The sequence below is a fragment of the Gymnoscopelus microlampas genome, assembly GCF_963454915.1.
Source record: "Gymnoscopelus microlampas genome assembly, chromosome: 8".
NCBI lineage: Eukaryota > Metazoa > Chordata > Actinopteri > Myctophiformes > Myctophidae > Gymnoscopelus > Gymnoscopelus microlampas.
In genome coordinates this window covers 15,810,031-15,836,774 of record NC_139945.1, presented here as the reverse complement: position 1 = coordinate 15,836,774, position 26,744 = coordinate 15,810,031, and the positions used below count along the sequence as shown (strand labels likewise).

General features: G+C 43.1%; 3 protein-coding genes across 3 annotated transcripts; all 3 read right to left on the bottom strand.

The window, feature by feature from the left end:
• Positions 1–7,334: 7,334 nt before the first annotated feature.
• On the bottom strand, positions 7,335–8,498 carry LOC311050450 (pyruvate dehydrogenase E1 component subunit alpha, mitochondrial-like; the record flags this gene model as incomplete). Its single annotated transcript, XM_084064532.1, has 1 exon — positions 7,335–8,498. One exon carries the CDS (start codon positions 8,496–8,498, stop codon positions 7,335–7,337), a length of 1,164 nt encoding a protein of 387 aa, XP_083920658.1.
• A 2,986-nt stretch (positions 8,499–11,484) lies between these two features.
• LOC311050811 (profilin-2-like) lies at positions 11,485–11,904 on the bottom strand (the record flags this gene model as incomplete). Its single annotated transcript, XM_084064975.1, has 1 exon — positions 11,485–11,904. The coding sequence occupies one exon, from the start codon at positions 11,902–11,904 to the stop codon at positions 11,485–11,487; it is 420 nt and encodes a 139-aa protein (XP_083921101.1).
• Positions 11,905–15,011: 3,107 nt separating this feature from the next.
• On the bottom strand, positions 15,012–15,737 carry LOC311050461 (proteasome subunit alpha type-5-like; the record flags this gene model as incomplete). The annotated part of the gene is made up of 1 exon (XM_084064547.1): positions 15,012–15,737. One exon carries the CDS (start codon positions 15,735–15,737, stop codon positions 15,012–15,014), a length of 726 nt encoding a protein of 241 aa, XP_083920673.1.
• Positions 15,738–26,744: the final 11,007 nt, after the last annotated feature.

Genomic DNA, 26,744 nt, shown 5'->3' with positions numbered 1-26,744 from the left:
GGATACTGTTGAGGAACCGTACATAATTATAACGTCCGTGGCCATGAGGTAAGTACTTTATTTGAAACCTGAACGTTTATGATGTAGGACCGTAAATGGAGAAAGTGCAAACACCAGGTTGAAGTTCATCCATGACGGTCGTGACAGACGATCGTCGTAAGATCAATAGTATATCCATTGTCAAACAAACAAAATACGACACCTCTGGCACCCACAATAACGCATGCTACACACGCGCGCGCGCGCGCACACACACACACACACACACACACACACACACACACACACACACACACACACACACACACACACACACACACACACACACACACACACACACACACACACACACACACACACACACACACACACACACAGATAAACTTGCCGCGGGGGAGGGGCTACTAGCATGTTGTGGAGCTAGACTCTATAGCCCGAAGGGACAGTCATGGGTTTGATTGGTTGTTGTTGGTTGTCAGGGCAATATCACAACCAATCGGTGGACGGCCAACAAATGATGACGTGTTCCAGACCCTTTTTTAGCAAAACCGCCCCCTTTTTCCCATAAACAAAGCGTTCCTAACCAAACCCCGCCCCTTTTTCACCGACGCCCCGCCTCTCTTTATAAGCCTTCAGAGGTTAACTCCCACATTCCGATCATACCACAACCTGTGTATAGGAGTTTGGTTGTCCCAAACTCAAAAACAGCAGCACTTTGTTCACCACCCTGTACTGTAAAGAAACAGATACGAACTAGAAAAAGTGCTCCTCGGAGCACAGGTCTCCGCCAGGTCAGGTAGGTTATTGTGGGCCAGCAATGTTCAGAATTTGCCAATCAGGATGGAATATAAAAAATCGGACGGAACCATCTTGATCACTTGACTATAGAGATAATGTGTACTGATTTGCATGATGTTTGGAAAAATCAGCCTCCTGGTGGCGCTATAATAGGGCAATGTTAAAGGGCCGGTGTTTGTTCTTCAACATAGTGCGAATGTGTGTGCAAAGTTCCACCGCAATCAGAGGCTGCGTTCATGATTTGCGCCATTTTGTTCAATACGGGCCACTCCTGCAAACCTTAGATGTCAATGTTAGCCAATCAGGATGGAATATGAAAAATCAAACAGATCTATCTTGATCACATGACTATAGAGATCATGTGTACCGATTTGCGTGAAATTTGGCTAAAATCTGAAGGCTTAATCTCAAAATATGTGTTTTACTGTACATAAGTCGGCCTCCTGGTGGCGCTATAAAAGGCTAATGTGAAAAATGCAGTGCAGATGTTTTTCCTTGGCCTCTAGGGAGTATGCGTGCAAAGTTTCGCACAGATCGGTGCAGTTACAGTTAAAAACGCGATTTGGCCTTTTATTCGGTTCTTAAGTCTGACGTAATTTTGTAGTCCGATGTCACGTCCGGGTCCAAAAGGCACCAGCGCCGTCCACTCTTCATTGTAAACAACATGTTGGAACCCGTAAATCTTTTTACAATAACCTCCTTTTTCAGAAATGAACCATTGAGGGTTAATAAGGGTCTTAATGCTAATATCATAGAAGTACAAAGTATTTATTTATTATTATGATTTAACATTATTATTATTAACATTAAAACACTTGGACCCGGAAGTTATTCTAGCGGGGCGCAACGTCACGTCTTAACAATCGAATAGCGTCACCATGAGGCTGATTGGAAAATGTCCAAGTGACATTTCTTCCTCGGCCTAGTGGGAATGTGTGTGTGAAATTTCACGGAAATCACAAGCTGCGTTCATGATTTGAGGCATTTAGTTCAAAATGGACCAGTTCTGCAAACTTTGGAAGCCAACCTTAGCTAATCAGGATGGAATATGGAAAATCAGACAGATCCGTGTTGATCACATGACTATAGAGATACTGTGTACCGATTTGCGTGATGTTTGGATAATATCTGTAGGAGTAATATAAAAAATTTGGTTTAGCTAAAATCGGCCTCCTGGTGGCGCTATAAAAGGGCCAGAGGTTCTGAATTGGCATCCAGGGAGTATGTGTGTACAGTTTCGGAGCGACCGGGCCAACGGTGCCGGAGATTAGCCGCTCACAGACAGATGGACACACGGACACATGGACACACGGACACACACACGGACGGACGGACGGACGGACGGGGTGCAAAACATACTCTCTCGCCACGCCTTTCGGCCTGGCGGAGACAATAATTGGCTTTCATCCCACACCACTCAAGAGATAGTGCCTCCTAAAAGCCTGTTTTTAGCGGTGCCAACCGCTCTACTCTTGACTTTGTCTTGGTGTCTGTTTGAGCGCGACCTCAACAGCTGCACCTGATTGCACACACACACACACACACACACACACAGCACGACCTCAGCATGACCTCAACAGCTGCGGCTGATTGCGCACACACACACACACACACACACACACACGCACACACACACTGTCACACTCATCAAACAGAGTAGGCACCGCTTACTTCCACTGGGTGTGATTTTTTAGACTTACCATAGGCACCTCAACTGATGATTGTATTGAAAAAGCTGATAACATGACAGCCAGGACCATGCAGTGTGGCTACCCAGCTGAGTGGATTAAAAAGGCATATGTCATAGTGGCACTTCAAAAACCTTGCTCGGATCTCGGAAAGTCAATATGCAGTCAACCAATTGTGTTACATGTACATTACACTTGCAATTAATTAAAACAAAACAGCCCTTACTAACCTGATATGATAAAAACATATATATAGTCCCTCCCTATATCACATTGGACCCTTTTCCAGGAAAAATACTTTTCCATTAGAAATTTAAATAGGGGCACATTGACAATACTACTTGTATGTGTGTGTGTGTGTGTGTGTGTGTGTGTGTGTGTGTGTGTGTGTGTGTGTGTGTGTGTGTGTGTGTGTGTGTGTGTGTGTGTGTGTGTGTGTGTGTGTGCGTGCGTGCGTGCGTGCGTGCATGCGTGCGTGCTGGGGGGGGGGGGGGGTCTTTTGACTGATACTGTACATTTTAGAGACCTTTTCAGGGCATAACATTTTTAGGGTGCTGCTGGGATGAATGTTATGAGTACCAGCTGTCCCAGATAGATCCCTGATCATTATTCAACCCTATACAGAACTGAAGCTAGGGTGGAAAACAACCATTTTCAGGGTGAAACACAACTACAATGGTGAACTTTGTTTTCATGGACTCTTCTGGCGACATGGACTGATTGAACTGTGTGATATTCAAAACACATTTGGCAAAACACATTTATTGACAGTACTCCTACAGATTTTGACAAAATGTGTCTTTCAGATTTTTCATATTTCATCCTGATTGGCTTCCAAAAGTTTGCAGGAGTGCTCCGTTTTCAACAAAATGCCTCAAATCATGAACCCAGCGTGCAATTTTGGTGAAATTTTGCACGTACATTCCCACTGGCCCAGGAAGAAATGCCACTCAAGCCTCATGGTTTTTTTGATTGAATATTTTTTTAGCAAAAATGTAAAACAGCATAGTTACATTTAAAATACTTTGTCTAAAAGGTCTGTTACAAACATTCCTTGCGGTCTTGTTTCCATTGAGGTCCTTGGTATTCAATTCATAGTCATATATAGTGGCACCATGCCATGGTGGCGCTATGGAGCACTGAAGTCCTGACGTCACTGCCGCTAGAGGGCGCTGTTCCGCTGGTTCGTGGCTTTATTTTTTGTGTTGAAATCCCCATTGGGGAATCTTAAATCGCCTCATAAAATAACTGTGTTTGAAAGATAAACACACCACCCCGGCGATTTTACTCATATGGATATGAAGCATTGACTGAAGGGGGAAGTGTACACATTTACCCAAAGAGTAACACATTAACGCTAGAAACGAGTCTAACGACCCAAAGACTACATTTCCCATGAACGCAGTTGCTGTAGGGACAGTGATTTTCAGACCCGGAAGCGTAGTTCTTAAGACTTTCAAGGCAGAATTTATTCAATTTTTGCCAGAAACAGGCTGTATCAAATGAATATCATAAACGATGCAGAGCCACCCCCCTGACAGAAACGCTGGGGTGGTGTGTTTATGTTTGGAACACAGTTCTTATATGACGTGATCTAAGATTCTCCAATGGGGATTTCAACACAAAAAATAAAGCAACGAACAAGCGAAACAGCGCTCTCTATTGGCAGTGAAGTCAGTCAGGTTTTTACCTATAACTGCACCGATCTGTGTAAAACTTTGTATGTGCATTCCACATGGGGGCAGAGGTTCTGCTCTGGCATCCAGGGAGTGTGTGTGCACAGTTTTTACACATGATCTCTATAGTCATGTGATCAAGACGGATCTGTTTGATTTTTCATATTCCATCCTGATTGGCTAAGATTGACATCTAAAGTTTGCAGGAGTGGTTCGTTTTGAACAAAATGCTGCAAATCATGAACGCAGCGTCAGATTGCGGTGACACTTTGCATGCACGTTCGCACTACGTTGAGGAACAAATGTCACCCTTTTAACATTGCCCTATGATAGCGCCACCAGGAGGCCGATTTTCGCAAAACATTTTGTTCTTTAATTACTCCCACAATTTATTTCCAAACATCATGCAAATCGTTACACATTATCTCTTTCATCAAGTGATCAAGACGGATCCGACAGATTTTTGGTATTCCATCCCGATTGGCAAATTTCGAACATTTCTGGCCCACAATAACCTACCTGACCTGGCGGAGACCTGTGCTCCGAGGAGCACTTTTTCTAGTTTTTACTGCTTTACACACAACTGTGCAGATGGTATGCACCTAGGTCACTCAAAGTGAAGATGAGGCCATTATATTTAAGGGTCTACAACTGTTGAAAGAGTTCTTGAAATACATTTATTTTGCTGGAAGAGGGCAGGCACCATCCAATCTTTTTTCTCAAAGATGATAGCAAGGCAGAGAGAGACAGAGAGACGAGTGCTGCACCAAACATTTCCAGAAGCAACCCTGCTGCTTTGTTTATAGCCTGTGTATAGGGTTAAAGTGGTTAAACACATTTTTATGCAGCATTCACACATTTTGCTGGGGACCCCCGGAACTCCCTCAAGGACCCCTGGGGGCCCCCGGAACCCACTCTGAGAACCACTGTATGTATGCCAATGAAATGCCAGTGATGGAGCAACTGTAACCAAGCCTTAGCCAATCCAGTGTTGATGCTAGTGCCGTGTAACGTCATTGTACGACTGTGTTGTGCACACGGAAAATAAATGATTGCAGATCAACTATTTTCAGAGTGCGACCGTGTCGTGCGACTACGTACAAATCAGGTTTAACAGCACAGGAGTTGTTGAGCTTGTTGAGTTTGGAACGTAAATTACATATAGGTCTAAATACATTATTAACGGTATTACCGTCATTTAGTATAGTTTCACAAAAAAGTATTATACATAATCGTTTTGGTTTCTGGTTTTCCCACTGTTGCATAATATATAATCATATTTCAAGAATATTATACCTCAATGACCCACTTGGAGAACCTATTATAATCTGGAAGTGTTGGTTTCTCAGTTTCAGGAAGGACATGCCAACACGTGGAAATAACACAAATAACTATCTAGAGGCAGCAATGAGAGTCTTTAGATCCTCCAACGCAGTGGTTCCCAACCTTTTCAGGCCGCTACCCCCGAAAATAATTATATTTGAACTGGGGACCCCACACCTTCAAGCACTTGGAATTGTAGGAGTTGAGGCATTACATTTAGGTTAACTCGGTTCCACAGATAAACATAGTGTGTGAACATAGCTGATCTGCAAGCTTGTAGATTAGTTGTTTTCACACTTTCTTATTGTTTGACAATTTGGCCAATGTTTGACCATTTTTATAGTATAGTTTGTTGATTACTTTTGATGCAGTACTGGCCTTTTTTTTTGGTATTAAAAAGGTTAAAGGTTAATACAATTCCTTAAATTGTCACTTGACTGTCATGTGATGACCCCCCTTGGAACTCACTAGTTGGGAACCATCTGCTCCAGTTGACCAAGGCCTTCAAACTCCCACATCTTTTTAACCTGCTGACCTCCAGACTTGAGGTGCATTATGCATTGACTAATTTGGTCTTGGGTGCTTTGAAGCTTTCCGGTCCCCAGAAGAACAACATTGACAATTTTCTTTTTTTCCCATTTTCTTTTCTTTTTTGCGAAATTCATTGTTTTTTTAAAACTGATGTTGTTTATAACATTTTCATTTTTGAGTGGTGCCAACCACTCCTACATTTGACTTTGTCCGTGTGTCCGTATGTCCGTCCGTCCGTATGCCCGTCCGTCCGTATGTCCGACCGTATGTCCGTCCGTATGTCCGTCCGTATGATTGGTCAAGCTTACAACATATTGTTGCTGATTGCAACACAAGGATGCAACCAGTTACACTTTCAAAGGCACCACTCTCTTCACACTGGGTGTGATTTTTTAAATATATTTATAGATCAGGGCAGGGCATCGAACGGAACAGATCCTTGAGGCTTTTCTGGGCTGCCAAGATGTTGTGGAGAGGATGACTCACATTGTCCATTATGGCCCGCATCTTATTCTGTGTGCATCTCTCCACAACATACTCCAGTGACGGCCTCTCACCCAGTTCTGAGCCAGCCTGCTTGAAGAAGATTGTTGATTGGGGAGAGAAGGTTTGTGGTAAGAGTACCATTCCAGGACAGGCCTTTTGAGTAGACATGGAATTGTCTAGTAGGGCAGAACGGAAGGAGTTGCTGCGTCAGTCAATCAATCAATCAATCAATCAATCAATCAATCAATCAATCAATCAACCAACCAATCAATCAGAGATTGCACATAAGCACATTTCCAGAAATGTTTTAAAGATTTTAAACCTGCTGCTTGATTCACTGTCAAAATAGTAAATTCTGCATCAGTCTATCAAATAGATACATAGATTGTCTGGGGCCAGAGTTACAGCAATCACATTTTATTATTAGCCTATTATTATTATTAATAATATTATTTTTCCATTCTTTTTTATTTACAACTTTTAGGTTTTACCTTTTTAAATAGATAAAACTTTAAACGTCTACCAATGAATTACAGGTATTCATCCAAAATTGGTTTATGCTGTACTTTCTTCTCTCTTGTACAATACAATACATATTTTGACTCATACCGTATGCACAGTTTTGAATTTGACCTCTTTATGTTACAATTTCTAATTCAATACTAAACAGTGAATCCAACAGGTGAGTGAGGGTGCTTAACTGATAGCTTACAGTATGCTATCATACAACAGATCTGTTTGAATACTGTAGATTAGGGGTAGGGCCATAGCTGAAAGTGATCATTTAAGTGAATACTAGAAAGAGGTATGTGAGAGATGAGAGGGACAAACTTTAGCTAACAGATTTCAGCTTGGTCCAAGGGTTTGTGCCTCTCACTTCTAAGGGCTGATCATTGCAGAATATGTGGTTGCACAAATCCTCCAGAGGGGGCTCTGGATCTGTAGTGGCAAACAGCGCTGCTTCTTCAATTTCTTCCTTCACCTCTGCATCAATCCCCTTAAGTTCCTCCATGCTGGTCATATCATTGGTCAGCATGCGGTCCTTGAGCATGGAGATGGGGTCACTCTTGCTGCGTACTGCCTGGATCTCATCACGTGTACGGTAACTGACACCAGGATCACTCATACTGTGTCCATGGTAACGGTAGGTCTTCAGTTCCATGACGACAGGACCCTTCCCAGATCGGCAATGATCAGCTGCAAATTTGGTGGCTTCCCTGACACCAAGTACATCCATTCCATCTACCCGAAGGCCGGGAATGAAGTGAGCCCTCTTGTAGTAGTCAGTGCTGGCGGCAGCTCGCTCTGCAGAGGTACCCATGCCATACTGGTTGTTCTCACAGACAAAGATGACAGGCAACTTCCAAAGAGATGCCATGTTGTAGGCCTCGAAGATCTGACCCTGGTTGGCTGCACCATCACCATAGAGACTGACACAGATCTCGCTGTTTTCCTGATATTTGCAAGCAAGGGCTACACCAGCTCCCACAGGAACCTGAGCTCCCACAATACCATTTCCTCCATAAAAGTTTTTACAGTACATATGCATAGAGCCTCCCTTGCCCTTGGCAATTCCTCCTCTTCGACCAGTGAGCTCGGCCATGATTTCTCTCACTGTCCCACCCCTGGTGAAGGCGTAACCGTGGGAACGGTATGCTGTTATCAGGTGGTCTGTTGGGTTAATTCCTGCCTCAATACCAACTGCACATGCTTCTTGGCCATCGTACAAGTGACAAAAGCCCCTGATTAACTTTTGCTTATAGAGCTGGTCAGACTTCAGCTCCATGCGCCTAATGGTCTGCATGGTCTTGTAGTATTGCAGACCCTCCTCACGGGTCAGGACCGCCTGGACAGGCGGGGCCTCTTCAAATGTGTGGACGTCACATTTCTTTATGTCAAAGGTAGCCTTAGAGATGAATGTACGTGCTGATATGACCGCTGCAGTGCCATTCCCTTGAGCACCCTCTCTCAGAACTTTAGAAATATTGGCCAGCATCTTAGAAATGATGATTCTTATCGGATCCAGAGTTGACGGCTCGCCTCCGTCCTTGTATGGAAGAATGTGTTTAGATCAATAGGTGTCGCAGCAATGACGTCAGGAAGTATTTAACAATGCTCAGGTGAAGTGAGAGACAAGGAAGGAATGAAGATTACAGGGATTCAATTTATCTACTCAAACCAATGCTCTTATGGACTGTGGTAGCTCCTTGTGGGTTGTGAGGGGTTTCTTATCAGAGATTTTCCTGTTCATTTATATACAGTAATCCTTCTGGCGGACCACGTCATCACGCTCATGTCACTATATGACTCAGCCATAACTATAAGAAGTTCCCAATGCAGCCACGCCCAAATATGGAGTGGGTTGTGTAACCTCAATGTGTTGTCATGGCATCAGGTGCAAACAAATCAGTCAGCTATTTTCAACACCTAACTAATGAAAAGAAAACCTTATCATAAACCTGTGACCAAAACAAAAACAAATACTAACCCTACTTACCTAACTAAATAATAAACAGGAGAAAATAGGAGGGGTATGTGATGTGCCCAAACAAAAAGCACCCCTACATAATATTTGCAAGGATTACATCAAACAATGCTAACTGAAGGAAACAAAGTAACAAGGAACAACTTAACTAAAACAAACTATTAACTGAGATCAATGGTTACTAAAGATAAATGTTTAACGAAGACACATGAGCAAACTGAAACAAAATAAAGGTTACAAAGTTTGGCTGGAGGATGAGAGGAATTGAGTGTGTTGCTGTGCAACTGCCGGTCCTCCGAACTGTCAGAGTAAACTGAGGCTTTTGAATAGTTGGACCCAGAGCCACAGCCAACCAGCGGCCAGGGTGTGAGAAGAGCCAACCAATCAGGTGTGGGGATCAATTCCCCACTGGTAGAAGCTGGCTCTGGCAATCTGAAACGCTGCCTGCATTCAATCTGCCAATCATTCCACCATTCACCACCACACCCAACTCTCCACCATTCACCAGCACATCCATTCTGTACCTATAATATATATATAAAGTAATTAATACAAAACAAATACAGCTGGCTGTAACAAAAACTAATGGAATGTAAAGGAATAGTAGGCTATACAAAAAATGTACAGATTCATCTTGCATAATGGGAATTCATTATATTAGGCTACAATCGCGCAGGTTGTGAAATAATGATTTCTCAATAAGGTGTTGCATCATTAGTTTCATGCCAAGACATAGTCTAAAAACAGTGGTTCTCAAACTTTTTCAAGTCAAGGACCCCCAATGAACCGTATATATACAGTTTATTTTATACGTGTGTGTGTGTGTGTGTGTGTGTGTGTGTGTGTGTGTGTGTGTGTGTGTGTGTGTGCGTGTGTGCGTGTGTGTCTATCTATCTATCTATCTATCTATCTATCTATCTATCTAATCTAATGACATTGCTGCATGTGTACAAGAGATGTATTTGTCCTCTCTAGAATTTTTGTCCACACCGCACACGGTCGTACTGCCATTGTAGCTCCCCAGCAGGTGAGACAAAATATTGCTTAAATGTGTCTCGAATGTCAAAAGTCTCATCAGATGCCCAGTTGCCCCTTGGCCTCTGGGTGTCCTGCAGAGCCACGCCGCCCTCGCCGTCATCAAAGCGGTCATCCTTGCCGGCTTGTCCCTCCACCCCTGGGCGCAGGTAGTTGCATAACACGCAGGTTGCTTTGATGATGCTGTCTACCAGGTCAGGGGTTCACCTCAAATGGCCTTTTCTAAACCCTGAATCTCTGAGTCAGGATGCCAAACATATTTTCAGAGATGCGACGCACTCTTGACTGGTGGAGTTTGAAGATGTGTGTGTCCTCATCAAGGCGCTTTTCACCGTCGGAGCAGGTATGTCTTCATTCAAAAGCCTCGTCTGCCACGATGACATGATTGACCATCCCCAGTTCAGGTGCAGAAGGTAGCTCCAATGGGGGTGGGACAACCAATGTTCCACGCTGGAGGCCCCGTCCCAGCGCAGAATCAGCGGGTATGCCACCGTCGCTGTTCCCACCATAGCTCCCCGCGTCGATGGTAAGGAAGCGGTGGTCGGCATCCACTAAGGCCAGGTGGACAATGGGAAAAGTATGTTTTAAAAAAAGGGAACTTCAGGGGGACACCAAATATGTATGTGAGGATTTTAACCACTCGAACCCTAGCATCCCTATTCTTGGGGGAACTTTTGCCGAAAATAGCAGATCAACAGCTCACACCATGTTCAGCGAGTTGTGAGTGTAGTGCTTACTTGTGCCACTAGTGGGTGAGTGACACTTCTAGTTGTAACTTATAGTACCCAAGGCACTATAGTGTAATCTGGGCTAGTCTAGTTTTAGTGTAGGTTCAACTGCTGGAGCTGTGGGGAATACTTAGTGAGACAAAATGTTAACTGATTGCCGGCTATTTATATTGAAAAACAATAAACATATAAAACAAACAAACATGTAACATCAACAAGGGAATACAAATGGTACCAACACTGTGGCAATTGCTTGGCCACTTTCAATTCTCAAGTTCACTGTGTCTCTAAATTGGGTGCACCCTTCTAACCCTTTTTGACCTTCAGTCAATCGAACCAAACCCGCACCCTAACCCTAACCGCACGCGGATGCCACATAAACTTGATTCAGCACTGTTTACGTCGGAGAAAAGGTCTGTCGGATTAACGCATGCCTCCCCAGTCAATCAACATTAAATTCAAGTTAGTTTCTGTTCCAGTTCAATCAAAACAAAAATCACAATAGGACAATTGCGTCATACAACCATAAACATCCACCCTTTAAATAAAGTAATTATTTCCACTCATTCACAATTCCCAATTTGAGGAGGTAAGGTAAGTATCAGTATGTGTGTTAAGGTTCCAGAATTCCAAGGATAAACCAGGAGGGTAGGTATCAGTACACGTTTCAGAGTTCCAGGTTGGTTAGTTAGGTGGTAAGGGTGAGTGGTAAGGGTGGCTGGGTAGAGACTTCTCTAATATCCAGATCTCCTCAGGTAGTCAGCTGTGGTAAACGCTTTCTGGTTGAGCAGTCCTCCATGGATACCTTCCTTCCCCATGACTATAACCAATACTGTGTTGGCTTTTCCTGCGGAAATGTTGTATGTTGGCTCTCCTCCTTGACTCTTTGTCTTGATGTCCATTGACCAGTCAGTGTCAACTTGAAGGCTGTCTCTGATGACGGAGCATTTCATATGGCCTAAAGTCATCCCGCTGGTGAAGAAACCTTGTCGATCCTTTCCCACTATGATGTCAATTTCTTCACTTGTTATGTTGACAAATGTACCACCAGGAAACGATGCCCACACATATTTGGCGTCCAGGTACCCAACAATGGCCGCGTCCTGGCAGATGCCATCAGCCATCAGGTCATCCACGTAGCTTTGCCAGGACATAATTTGTGAATGAATTCAAAGGTGGAGAAAAATGTTTGTCAGATTAGTTACAGGTATTCGCAAGTGGTGAAGAACTGTGGTCAAATGTTTTTTTATTGTCATCGGTTTCAAGGCCACGTGTCCTCGCTTTCCTCTGCTAGAGCTCTGGATACTTTACATGTCTAACTTTTTATAACTATTTAATGGAGAGGCAAATATGGAAATGACTGACATCATATGACGGACATCATAGAGGACTGACGTCATACACTGGCCTGCCTCACTGCCATCTGATGACTGATCTGGCTTTTCTGAAAGTAGTGAACACAACAAAGACATCTTTTTCCCCAGATATATTGATTGTCTTATAACTGGCATAGCTTTCAGCATCAATTACAACAAATGAAGAATTTTACAGTAATAAATGACACATCCAATGCATGATTATATTGAGCCTTTGATCTTTCCACAACCTTTTAATGCAATAGTAGTCCCTTAAACTTCCCCTTTGTATGAGTATTGCTGCAATAATCTATCCTGCTTTGGTGACATCCTTTTAAACACGCCTTTATGCAGACTGTAATAGGTTACTAATACAAAAGAATAAATAAAGAAAAGAAAAGAAACTCATTATCCATCTATACAAAATTGTATACATTATTGTGAGTGTCTTCACCTATCAACCAACCTGCCTTGCCAGTCTCTGAGCCTGCTGCTGCTGCATCTGAACCCTGGTACTCGAATGGTCCAGTTACACACTGTGTGTTGTACTCTGCAGTACTGTCTTCCCGCACCACAACCCCATGTTACTGCTGGTCTCTCTCTCAGGGTAATAAATGGGTCAAGGAAAGACAGGACCCCAGAGTACTTAAACATTGCTTAGCTGGCCCTGCACCCTGCTGCTAACCCAATCTGTCTCTGTCTCTTCTCCTTCAGGTCGGTGACCCAGGCCCTTCCAATTTTTTCGGCATATCTCCTAGAAACACATAGCCTAACACATGAACTGTTGTATCACTAGTAAGCCAGGCAGGTAGCCAGCTGTACTAACAGTTGTGCTAACTGGCTTAATAAAGTACGAGCAATAGCTGGAATCAAGTAACAGATACATAATAAGCTCTGATTTTCTCTCTCCTGCCCTCATTTTTCGACATGCTGATCACACTGCAATTGGTGGCATTTATCATTCTATCGTCACTTTGACGTGAGCGTACCCAATGCACAAATCTCATATCAGGTCTCCAGGTGTACACAAATCCTTGACATGCAGTGCAGCAATTTCTAACGATCCCATAGGCATCTAAACATAATGCAGCAGCCAATCATTCAGTTATAATGATGTAAATAAACATCCAAAAACTCTACATATTCCTAACATAAATAGGTAGTTGCACTTAACAGGTGACATAATCGAGGTATTAAAAACAATCTATCATATCAAGTTAGATGCTTAATCAGTTATCCATTTAAACAGCAGTGCACAGACGTGTCCAGGGTACATGTCAGCTGGAGTCATATCAGTGCTGGGTGAAATTAATATTCAAAATGCATTCCAGTCATTACATACATTTCAGTGTGAGTTGTGCAGGCTGCTAAAGATTATTAACTCACGGATAGCCTTAATAATCCCACTCGCAGACATTAGTTCAGATATGCACAGAGGTCCGGGTCACTCTACTGTACAGGCCAAGCCGGGTAAGGTTGCAGACATTTCTCTGGCCGTGAAAAAAAAGGGTTATATTAAGGTAATATTATTGAATTAACTGGGTGCCATTGGATGTTCCGATATAGCCAGAGCCAACGTCTCAACTGGAGACTGTGACAGTCCTCAGACGGGACCTGATTCACTGCTCACTGAGTAAGGGAAACAGATAATGCAACATCAACACATCTGGAACAAACTCCCAGAAAACTGCAGGACTGCTACAACAAAAAAACCTTTTTGTTTGCGTTCTGCCTTTGATTGAGATGTTGTTGTATTTCTTATCCTTCTGCACTGTATGTAGCCTTTATTCTCATTTTTCTGTATTTTGTTTTGGTCTTACTTTTTTATATTGTGCTTTCTGCCCTGTGTCCTGAATAGGTGTTTTCTATGAAGCAGAATACATTTTTTAAAACTCTTTCTTACCCACCCTTTTCTTTCTTAATGTTTTCTTTACTTGATGATTTGGGTAAAGCTCATTGAATTGCCTTGTTCTATACACATATATTTGCCAAGCCTTGCCTTGAACTGAGAGCTTATGAATAAACACTATATACAGTATATTTATGAATGATTACGACCTTTGTCAGATAATCAGTATGGGCAGTATTTCCTTTGGCAGATTCATCAGGTTTCCAGGCTAGACAGCCTGGAAACTCACTCTGTGCTCTTCAGACCAATACAATTATATAGTAGGCCTACATCGGAAAACAAGAGACCAGAAAATGTTATATGGCTTCTTTTATTAGCCTGAACAGATTATTTAATGCAGGTGGCAATAAGTGAAAAATAATATTTATTAATTTACTTTTACTGCAGGCTCCATTGACTTCCGGAACTTCCGGCTCCAATGTTCTTCTGGAATTGCAGGACCAAGAAAGTGAATCTTTCTACCCTATCCTTCTGTTATAATAAGCCTAGGTGAAACAGGGACTTGGCAGTTCTCAGGCAATTGGTGAGCGGTAGAGATCTTGGGCAAGTACCTGCTTGGATGTTACATTGGTCCACAACGTACAAAGATCTGCATGGCAGTGCTGAATCAAGTTTATGTTACTTCCTTCATATTTTAATGCAATAAAATAAAACAAAAACTTCTGAATGTTCAATCTTATAAATGTATTTAATATTTTTAGTCATATGTTCCCTACATTCCCTACGTGATAATGGGCAAACATTTGTCTAAAATGGCTACAATTCAACACATTGTGAGCTTGTAGATAAAAAAAAATTGGCAAAGACATTTGGTTTAGAGGGAAAAGGGGAGGGGACCAACTAGTACAGATGATCCCTGGGGACTCCGGTCAATGAAGTGTATGTGGTTAACATAGGATGACGGTGTTGGTCCTTGGAAATGCTCGGTGGCAGGATTTCTTTCAATAGGTCAGAATGCGACTCCAGTCCTTCCTTTGCTCTCTATGTCGTTGATGCTCTATATGTCCTTGATGACATCCTCCATCTCTTCTTTGGAAAACATGTGGAAGGTCTTCCCTGGTTCCATTGTGGCCAGCTCGATGTTGGTGGCGTTGAGCTTCTCTTCCATCACCTGCTTCAGAATGGTGAGAGAGGCCTTGATGGCATCTTTTAATGTCATGGACTTATGGTAGACCTCCTGTAGTGAGCTCTGAGCTCCCTCGGCGGCAGAGCCAATGGCCCGTGCATCACACTGCACAAATGTGCCAGATGGATCCATGTGGTACAGCTGGGGTCCTTTCTCATCTAGTCCCCCAAAGAGAAGTGCTACACCAAAGGGCCGACTCATGGCTCCAGCTTCTGCATCCTCTTCTCCAAACTGGAGCGCAAGTTTGGACACGGCCTGAGTCACACTCTCCACAGTCATCGTCTCATTGTAAGTAAACCAGTGGTTCTGTGTTTCCACTCTTGCTTTGTCAATGAGAGTCTTAGCATCAGCTATCAAGCCGCTCATGGCACAACCAATGTGCGAATCGATCTCCACAATCTTTTCGATGCTGCTTGGCTCCATCAGAGGAGAGGTGATCCTCTTTTCTACAACCAAGCACACGCCCTCTGATGTCTGGATGCCTATGGCTGTGGATCCCAGCTTTATTGCTTCAATCGCATATTCAACCTGAAATAATCTTCCTTCAGGGGAGAAAGTATTGACCCCCCGGTCATATTCCGCTCTTGTCAAAAACATTTTAAATGATATTGAAGCTCCTCACCAGACCCTTAAATTTTGCTTGGTTCCCTATATAATACAGATTATTGCCAGGTACAGAGTTGATGCTCTGTGAGGTGTTCCTTATATACACTCTTGATGATGTAGCCATGATGTAGACGTCCATATGTGTATATCGGAGGTCATGGATGGAGTCATAGATGACTGACGTCATAGAATGGCTACATGATAATGGCTACAGTACATGATGTCTGAGGTCCAAACATCCCATGATGAAATCAATGTTCCATCTTTTGAAAAGGCAGGATCTCCATGTCTAAACCGGTGCCACACCAATAGTGCTTGGTAAATAAAATAAAATAAAAAGAAATACCTTTAGTTGGTGCTTGGTGCGCTCAATGGCCCATTTATCAACGGGGCATACAAACCAGCTTAATTTCGATCCCAGGAATTAGCTTACGCCCATGTCCACGTGAGATTTATCACGACAGGTGTACCCTGTCAATTCCAGCGTGAGATTTGTCTGCTGTTGATAAATGTGGCGCAGCCTCGACCCACCTGTTTTTCGACATGAAGAAACGGAATAAGGCAGAGAAGAAGAACTTCTCCAACATGTGAAGTGGATTCAGCACACAGCTACGCAGCACATACAGTATGCCTATCATATGCGTGGGAATCATAGACTGTATAAATGAGATGGACAAACCCCCTCCGCTGCTTTCTACAGACCGAAAATGAAGCCTTTGCCTGCAAGACTGTAGGTCCGCCATCTTTCAATACGCGTCAGAATGAGTTCAGACCATTATTGGTTGGGTAACTTGTCAATCAAGAGCGGGGGGCGGGGAATGAATGCTATTGGTTGTGTAGCGTGTCAATCAAATCATCCCGCCCCTCCTAGAGAATAGCCTACTTTATCGTCAATTTTATAATAAATAGAACCATAATTTAGCAAAACGCATATCCTGATGATTGAAAGGAGACTTTAAACTAGCGACTGGAAGCATATAGAATTTATGACAATTTTTATTACAGTAAGAAAATCTAGTCTAAAGTTTGTCAAAAAACCCATTCACTTGCGCTAAAATAAATTCTTTCTGAACTCACAGGTCGGCGCAGGGTAAAACAGCGCCACTCTGGCCATTTTGTCGGCCTCATCGTAAATATCTCAGCCTTGCCCCTTGGTGGGAATGGTACACGCTATTTGCATACACAGGGCACAGACCCGATACCTGACACAGACACATCCAATAACAAAATATGACACAAATAAAACAAAAATACGACCGCATTCGTAACTGCGTGAGTCCAGTCAACTATAATGTGTCACACTATGGTCTGGTGAAGAAAAATAAATAAAACATATGCATCTTCTTTTTTAATTCTAGTAAAGTAAAAGTAAAGATGTATCCCAAACGATAACCTGAATCATGAATTAAATAATAAATAGACTAAGCGTTGTCTGTTTCCCGGACATTGTTGAATAACACTAATCAGTCATGATTGGAATTAGTTTGGGTTTTTATTTAACCCCCGAGCAGCAGCGCCCACCGATAATGGAGACACACACACTGCTGTTTTGCAAAATAAAGAAGTCCTGCGTCCTGCCGTGGTCCGGGCCCGAGAGCAGTGACACCACGTTTATGAGAGATACAGTAGATAGCCTGAGGCTGTCGTCATATGAACATTTATGGAGAGATTGATTAATGCATAATAAACATTAATGGAGGCTGGTGTGTGGTGGTCTGGTTTGGTTACCTAATAGGTAACCAAACCAGACCACCACACACCAGCCTCCATTAAAGTTTATGCGTGACTGATGCTAGAAAAGATGGCCCTCAAGTCGGCCGTTTTCAAACAGTAGAAATAAGGAAATAAGTTAGATTTTTGTGTGTGTGTTTTTTTTTGTTTTTTTTTTCATATTAACATAGTTCGAATGTTGAAGAAGGTTTGTATTCCAAAAGTTAGTCGTTTTAGAATCATTAAGTGGTTTAAATTACAGTAAAAAAAACAGCTGTGTTTTTGTGTGGGCGGAGAGTGATTTTAACGTGCAGGGACAACATTTGCATGAGTGGTTTTGGTTGGTCGTTGGCTCCATTGTCCTCCGCTTACACTCTGCTAATCCCCGCCCATCAGTATCCATGCCTGTCTGTGGTGATGTAAAGTAACTAAGTACATTTACTCAAGTACTGTACTTAAAGGAGAATTTTGGACAACGGATTTCTTACCTTTTCTATGATGTTATGATATCCTAGGATGAATGGTACAGTAGAAAAAAACTCCATCCCGGGTCCGCCACAGCTAAAAACGCACGGCAATAGGCCTTGCGCTAGATCGCATATTTTGATAGCTTTCTTTTTTTGTAAGATCTGACATTCTTAGTGACAGAACACTATGCAACGTGATTGTCTTGAATGCGCCCCACCGGAAGTGAGATTGAAATCTCGTGATTTTAGAAGCTCAATTTACCGCAAAGATTTATGGCAGAGTTTGAGAATTCTCACTGATTCTAACCCCCCCAAGACAGTGCTTTATCCTCCTCACTTCTGGATTCTCGACTTCCTGACAGTACGACGTCAGGTGGTGCGGATGGGAACAATGACTTCTGCCCCCCTGACCTCAGCACAGCCCCCAGGAATGCGTTTTGAGCCCCTTTCTCTACTCCCTGTACACCTACGACGTGGCTTTGTTCAGCTCCAACCACGTGGTCAAGTTTTTAGATGACACCACAGTGATAGGCTTGATCACGAACGATGATGAAACAGCCTACAGGAGAGAAGTGGAGAACCTGGCACAATGGTGCCAGGAGAACAACCTGGCTCTCAACGTTGACAAAACAAAAGAGCTAGTCTTCGACAAAGAGGCATCACAGAGATCACTCTCCCATCCAGATCGGGGGCGCTGCAGTGGAGAGGGTCAGAGAGTTCAAATTCCTGGGGGTGCACATCACTGAAGATCTCACCTGGGCAGTGCAGAGTGCAGACAGAGCGAGTGGTGAAGAAAGCACAAAAACGCCTCTACTTTCTCAGAAAACTGGCATGGGTCCAAAAGTCCTAAGAGCTTTCTACAGAGGCACCACAGAGAGCATCCTGACTGGCTGCTTCACTGCCTGGCATGGCAGCTGCACCGACCTCAACCTCAATGCAGAGGGTTGTGTGGACAGCCGAACGCATCAGCGGATGCAATCTCCCCCCATCCAAGCCCTGTACGACGAACGCTGTGTCAGCAAAGCTAGAGGAATCTGTCTTTCTTTTCTTCAAATCATGTTACGATTTCTATCACAATTATGTTGTTTTTATTATCTATGCTGCTGCATTGTCTGAAGGAAGCCAAACCAAAATATGTTTTACTCTTATGTACCTGTACACAAGATGTAACAATAAAGTACAACCTTGAACCTTGAAGTGATCAGTGCTTCTACTTTAGCCTACGACCTACAGTTTAGAAAGTTTACATACTTTATTCTACTCCCTGCAATGAGTATTACCCTCTTCCTGGTTATGGTCCTCTGAATAACATCTAGAGATCGGGCCGGGTTGCGGCCCTCACAGCTACGTTGATCCAGTGATCAAACTGATATGGCCTTATATGGAGATCTGTTTTTTGTCCCATGGACAGACCGCGGTAGAAGCTGAAGTTGTGCCTTTGACGTTATGTCCATGTCCAGCATGTTTGCTAGGGTAGAAGGATTTTAACAGATTTAGACACCCCAGGTTTGTTATCGGGAAAAGTCTGTAATAAGGGTAATAATAATAATAATAATAATAATAGCAGTAGTAATAATGCAATTCCTTTGTAAAGCACCTTTCTCAAAGAGCAGCACATAAGGAAACCACGCACATCAGTGTGAAACAGTCAGAAAGGCTGTTTAAACTATATGCTCGTGTCAGACACAGATCACCACTCCCCTAATAATGAGTCATTGGGCTCATATTAAATCTAAAGACTTTGTGCATCAGGTCTCAAACTGTGTTTGTTTATTCTGCTCTGGTGACATTTAATCCTTGCAGGGCTACTTGGCTGTTATCGCTGGAGTGTTTTGTCTGGTGGTTATTGGCTGTCTCCCACAGAGTGACCTTTAGCGGCTTAAACAACTTGAGCGGTGCTAGCTAAAGATCACGCCCCTTGCATGTGCAACACGGCAAGGCCATGCATGCAGACAGGCATGCACGCCTGCACTTTGACACACACACACACACACACACACACACACACACACACACACACACACACACACACACACACACACACACACACACACACACACACTCCCTCTCCCACTCGATTTTGGAGTTCCTTAATGACTATGTTCGGTGCAGTCCCTTAGTCTCAGCAATGCTAGCTTAAGTTTACTCACACACATATCATACAGACAAACACAAAGACAAAGACACACAAACACGCTCTCTCTCTGAAACAAACAAACATACTGTGGTGGACTTGCTTTGGCTACACTTTGTGTGGTGTTGGAAGCGAGTGGGTGGAATAATGCCACGACAAGGAATACACAGTCAGGACGTTCTACTGGCAGAACGGCAGGTTACAGTACTCGTCACAGGCACAATAACAGCACTTCAGGTCGGCGATAACACGGCAGCAGTACAGGTAGGCAGACTGTATAACTCACGCATACACACACTGTATACACATACACAACTGCACTCACTGTAATACAGTGTTTGGCTGTCGATCGGTGGTCCCTGGCACAGACGGAGGATAATTCACTGTACGACCATACACATTGGAAACCGGAAGACAACTGACTAGAATGCGGGCTGAACAGAACAGAACTCTCTGTGCCTGAGAGACAAGAACACACAGCACCGAACAAGCACACACACAATAGGCTGATTATAATGGCGGGGAATAGGCTGGGTGACACTTGTTCCCACGTTACAATACTCTATATCATCTACTGTTAGTGGTGCGACAAATCTCAGCCAGGCATAGGCCTACATGTAAGGCCATGCACATCCCCCATTGAGAGTGACTGCGGTGGCCCACGGTCTCCCGGTTCATCTGCGGGATCATTCGAGTTCCAGCTGCACTTTGTAGAACTTGGAATGGCTTGGCTGACATCTGCATGACATCCCAATTCCACTGGCCAATGCATGACTTGTAATTGCAGGACTTAAAGACATTTTTGTAACCATTTAAGCCCTGTAAACTTTATATACTATCCTACTTTCGTACAACAAATTGCAAAAATAGCTGAGCATATTGATCTGCTATTTTCACTACTTTTTAAAACATATTTTACTTAACACATCAAGTGCAAGAGTTTTTTTAAAACAGGGTACATCCAGTGCCACCGTTTTTATCGTTTATGCTGATATGTTTAGAGCTGTAGACGCCTCGACGAGGACCCGGATGTCAACAAAAGGGGGTCTGCGTGATGGTCGAGGGTCCCGACTAACGACTGGAACAATAATATATATATAATAAATTTGTATAACGCGATCCGCCATTGCAGAGTGATCGCCATTGAAAATGGCCCGTTTTCATCACGGTAAAAAGATATGGACATAAGGACCTTTTTCTCAAGATCCTATTATTGGAGTGGACGGGAGGTACGTTTTTTTATTTCACATCCGTCCATTCCATTTTACAGGGTCCGCGGATCATTCCTAAGTTGCGTTACAGCGCCCCATGTGGGGAAAAGATTTAATAAATTTGAACACACAAAGATCTAAATGATGCTGTCTGCGTGACTTGTTTATCTTCTTTGCCTCAGAGCATTTGTATTCATGGTCATGAATTGAATTAATAGGACTCATTAGCTCGTAATGAATAATTGATGATAAAATTATTAATGTGTACCATAATGCGATCTATAAGAACAGAGTCAGTCCAACACACAACAGGCGTCTGTTTGCCTGCCTGTCAATCAGTCTTCTTCAGACCATCTGTCTGCATGTCTCTTAATTAGCCTGTCCACCTTTGTGTTTGTCACGTCTGTCTGTCTGTCTGTCTGTCTGCTCTCAAGCTAATGTCAAAATGAGTTTCCAAGACCTGTCTGACTAACACTCCATTTATCTTATCTTATCTCTCCCCCTTCCTGTGTAAACAAGCAGATGAATGAATGGATGAATGATGATGATGATGATGATGATAAGAGGCACTTCCCTAATTGCTCCTTGAATCAAATGACAGCCACGTAAGTATCTCCCCCCCTCTCTCTCTCTCTCCACACAGATTTTCCCAAATCCATTTAGCCTACGTGGCCTTGGCACGGGCCCAAGCCATTCAGCCCTATAAGCCAATCAGTGTCTAAATAAGAACAGGGGAGAACTGGGCTGTGGTGTGTGTGTGTGTGTGTGTGTGTGTGTGTGTGTGTGTGTGTGTGTGTGTGTGTGTGTGTGTGTGTGTGTGTGTGTGTGTGTGTGTGTGTGTGTGCGTGCGTGCGTGCGTGCGTGCGTGCGTGCGTGCGGGTGTGCAGTCACTTCTCTTTACTAGGCTCTAATAAGCTCAGAGTCATGACGTTGAAGTGTACAAAGATGACATGCCTACTGTAATTGACCGACTACATCAAACGTGAGGTAGACTCCGGCAAATACTGCAGCAGGGTCATGCTGGACCTCCAAAAGGCGTTTGACACTGTAAACCACTCAATTCTACTTGATAAGCTGAGGGCGATTGGTTTTAATAGCACTTCACTGAATTGGATGAGATCTTACTTGGTGGGTAGAGAACAAGTGGTTGACATCAACGGAGCAACGGACATCAATGTCCTCATCCCTCCCGGTGAGCTGCGGGGTTCCTCAAGGCAGCATTCTAGGGCCGTTACTGTTCCTTCTATACATTAACGACATGAATGCTGCCTGTAACTGCAAACTGTTCCTGTTCGCTGATGACTCGCACTCCTGATCTCGGGTGAGGACAAGTTGCAAGTTGAGGAAGCTCTCAGCTCTGAACTCTCCAAAATCCGTACTTGGCTTACTGATAACAAACTGTCACTACAGTACACCTTGGGGAAACTGAATCCATTCTCTTTGGGACCAAACATTCCCTCAGTACGATGAATGTAAATGATTTCAAGTCGATGACACAATCATCTCTAGCAAAGAAGAGATTACCTATTTGGGCTGATGGGCAGAGTTTCCTCTTTTGTCAACAAGAATGCCCTCAGGACCCTCTCAGGGGCCCTGATATAGCCCCCTTTTGAATATGCTTGCACCTCTTGGTACTCCAACATCTCAATGTCACTGAAGACTAAGCTTCAAACCTCCCAAAACAAACTGATTCGACTACTTCTCTATTGTTCTCTTGTTGATCTCCTTCCCACTTGCCCCCTACCCCTCTTCTTCTTCTCTCTCCCCACTCTTCTTTCTACGGAATATAACGTTGCGATGGGAGTGATGTACAAAAACGAATTTCACCCACTTTTTTACCTTGTAAACCTGTGATGTGACAATAAACCTGATTCTGATTCTGATTCTGATTCTGACTGGGGCCCATGACCCACCTTTCTCCCACTAATTTTGCCAGCCTAGGCTGGCTCAGGGTAGAAGACAGGGTTAAACAACTAAACATGGGATTGGTTTTCAAAATTGTAAATGCTAATTTGCCTGAAATGCCCCCTATACACGCATATCTGACTAAGTACCTCCAAAAAGTTAGTGACACCCACAGTCACAAAACTAGAGGTAGCGTTAACAACGATCTGATACCACCCACCGATGAAACAAACATGGGCAAATTCTCCTTCTACAGCACTGCCACCCAGGTTTGGAATAGTCTAACCCCATCCCTCAAAAAATGCAGTTTTCTGGGCTCAGTTAAAACAGCCTGTTAAATGGCGGTACTTGAACTTGCTTAGACAAATTAAATAACCATTAACCATTAAAAACCTTCAATTCATTTTTAACATTATGTATGCAAGGTTAGTCTCCCGAGAGACACTATTACCTATCATCTGGCTGTCATCTCAGACTGCAAGAGAAAGGAGAAAGGAAACTGCTCCTCCACCGGGTGATTCATTCCGCTAATGCACGGGCCACTATGGTCTCTGACCCAGCGGCATTTTACCCTACAGCCCCTGCTGCCCACTCATTACCCACTCACCTCTCTAAATGGCAACTTAAAATGTCATCCTTATTTAGCAATTATGGGGCTGCAAGTGCAAGCTTGAACCCCCCCCAATCAAACACACACACACACACACACACACACACACACACACACACACACACACACACACACACACACACACACACACACACACACACACACACACACACACACACACACACACACACACACACACACACACCAAGAATACTTTTTTAAATTAAAAAATAAAATAAAATAAAGTGTCATAATTGAGTATGTACTTGACAGCGGACAGTGCTGAGTGCAGTGTAAAAGTGGTGTTTAATTAAAGTCAGTCCAATGTAATACCACCAAAAATATACAATTTACAGTATAACTATCATATTAAAGCATCTGTATCTGTAAAACAATATAACACAATATTGGACTGCAGTAAGCTGCTCATATCTATCGTTTAAGATCTCAAGTGGATGCCAGAGTTCACACAACCATATGACAGTGGTGAATAAGTGTATTATTATTATCTTTCCATTTTTGGAGTCTCTCTCTCTCTCTCTCTCTCTCTCTCTCTCTCTCTCTCTCTCTCTCTCTCTCTCTCTCTCTCTCTCTCTCTCTCTCTCTCTCTCTCTCTCTCTCTCTCTCTCTCTCTCTCTCTCTCTCTCTCTCTCTCTCTCTCTCTCTCTCTCTCTCTCTCTCTCTCTCTCTCTCTCTCTCTCTCTCTCTCTCTCTCTCTCTCTCTCTCTCTCTCTCTCTCTCTCTCTCTCTCTCTCTCTCTCTGAATGACATTTTGAGCCAATGCTCTTCTTCATACTGAACAAACATGACAAAGACAGCATTGTAAATATGCTCACTACAGGTCATACCATTAGCACAATGATGAACTGTGTCTAGAGATTAATATACATAAATGAAGTTGATCAAACCTAGTACAAAAGCATTACAAGGAAGGAACAACCAACAGGGGGCATGTAGAGGCATTGGGGCACAATGCCAGGAGCTGACATCTGACTTACCCTCTGACAGTCCTCTGTTTGCTAGCATGTTTATTTTAAGGATCAATCAATTGTGTTCCGGCTTGGAATGTAGTATACTATAAGCTTCTATGTATGTGTATCGTAATGAACACATATTTTTGTTCAAAATCCCATGAAAATGATTCTACATTCTTTTTACATTGTCTTTTCATGTCTTAGTGTTAATCGTGGCCCACGTGCAATATCCTCACGGCCCATCGGTGGGCCCCGACCCACAGGTTGAGAATCACTGGGCTAGAATCAGCCCTGGAGTCAAAAAGGTTTAAGGATCAATGAAAAATGGAGTGGATTTTCATGAAACATGGTGGTAATGATAAATAAGCTGCCCAAAGAGATGTTTTGATCAATAAGGTGAAGATCACAATTGAGAGATGTACAATAACAGATGTTGGTGCAGGCAGGCTTTGCATCCCCAGGGGTATTTGTTTGATTTTAAACACGCTTGACATTAGTACAGATTGTTGTATTATTATGTAAAGGTCATAATAATGTGTGTGTTTGTTAGTGTTACTGTCTGTCTGTGTGTGACTTACTTTTAGTTTGGATGGGGTGTTTGATGTAGGTCTACAGCATTTATAGAGCTTTTAAACTAAGTATTATTTTCCTTTTGTTCCTTGTTCCTTTAAGTACTTCTTCTTTGACAGTCGTAAAACTGAAAGGGAGACACTGTAGGAGAGTTACAGCAGAAGGGTTCAGGCACAATTCGATCCCAGGCCAGAGAGGGGAGACTGAGTGTTTTAATCAGTGCACAATTTAAAACCTTCAAATCCAGAATATATCACATTTTAGAATCACTTCCTAATTAGAATGTGCTGCTGACTCATTACCATATCAAGGACACAGAGTAGACTCACTTCCTCTACCTCCTCCGCGCCGTGTAATTCGATCATCTCACTTAGTTTCCGCTTTCAGCAAGCAAAGCACATTATTTCCAAGAGGATTAAAGATCTGCATGTGAGAGGAAATATGAACTTCTCCCAGAGCAAGCACTTGTCTTTTGATGTCACTTAAGGTACTTTAGTAAGAAACGCTGTGAAAACTTTCAAAGCACGTGAACCATTTTCACCTCAGGCTGTTGATAGGGTAAGCGACAGAGTTTGGCAAGACACGAATATCCTACTATCCTACTATAATTCTAGTAACCTCTGTCTGTAGTGGTAGGTGAGTGAAGCTACCCGGTTCTCCTCAGTGGCTGGACCAATTGCTCTGATTTTGCACACAGCCATTGACCATTACCATCTGAACTTAACTGTGAAGCCCGTTTTTCAATTTCATCAAATCTCAGCTTCTTATTAACGTTTATGTGTCAAACAATGGTGGACTCTTGCTCAAACTGCGCATGCGTCGCGCCTGTGCGTGTCTACAGCACTTTTTACCCCCGGTCTCAGTAGCGGGGGGCAGGGCGGGTGCGGGGAGAGACAGGCGAGTTGAGTGAAACGAGTTGGGGAAGCACACTGCTCACGCGACAGGACATGCAATAACCCCACGATTGCAACTACTTTCGCCTGCACACTTCACCGGGTATGGTCTAGTATTATTAATGTTTACAGTGAGGGGAATGTGCTTTATGTGTTTTATTATCTTGAGAACCAGCATCACTGAGGAGGGATGGCGAGTAAACGATTATATATAATAGTGGAATAATAGACACAATATACATTGTTATTAGAATAGAAGAAAAAATATTTATATCGTGATATAATAGCCACAAACACATCTAGAAATGACAAGAAGTAAAACCAGCAGTACTCTCGGCCACCAGAGAATCACTATTCTAGTACTTAATAAAGCCATAGTAATTAACAGAGGAGTCCCCTGACTCCTAGTTATTTTTTTATTGCTACCCTTGCTGTATCTTATAACAGTAGTTCTTACTCTGTATATCTGTACCTTAACTGCTGTGCTGCCTCTGGCGACTGAATTTCCCCCACGGGATCAATAA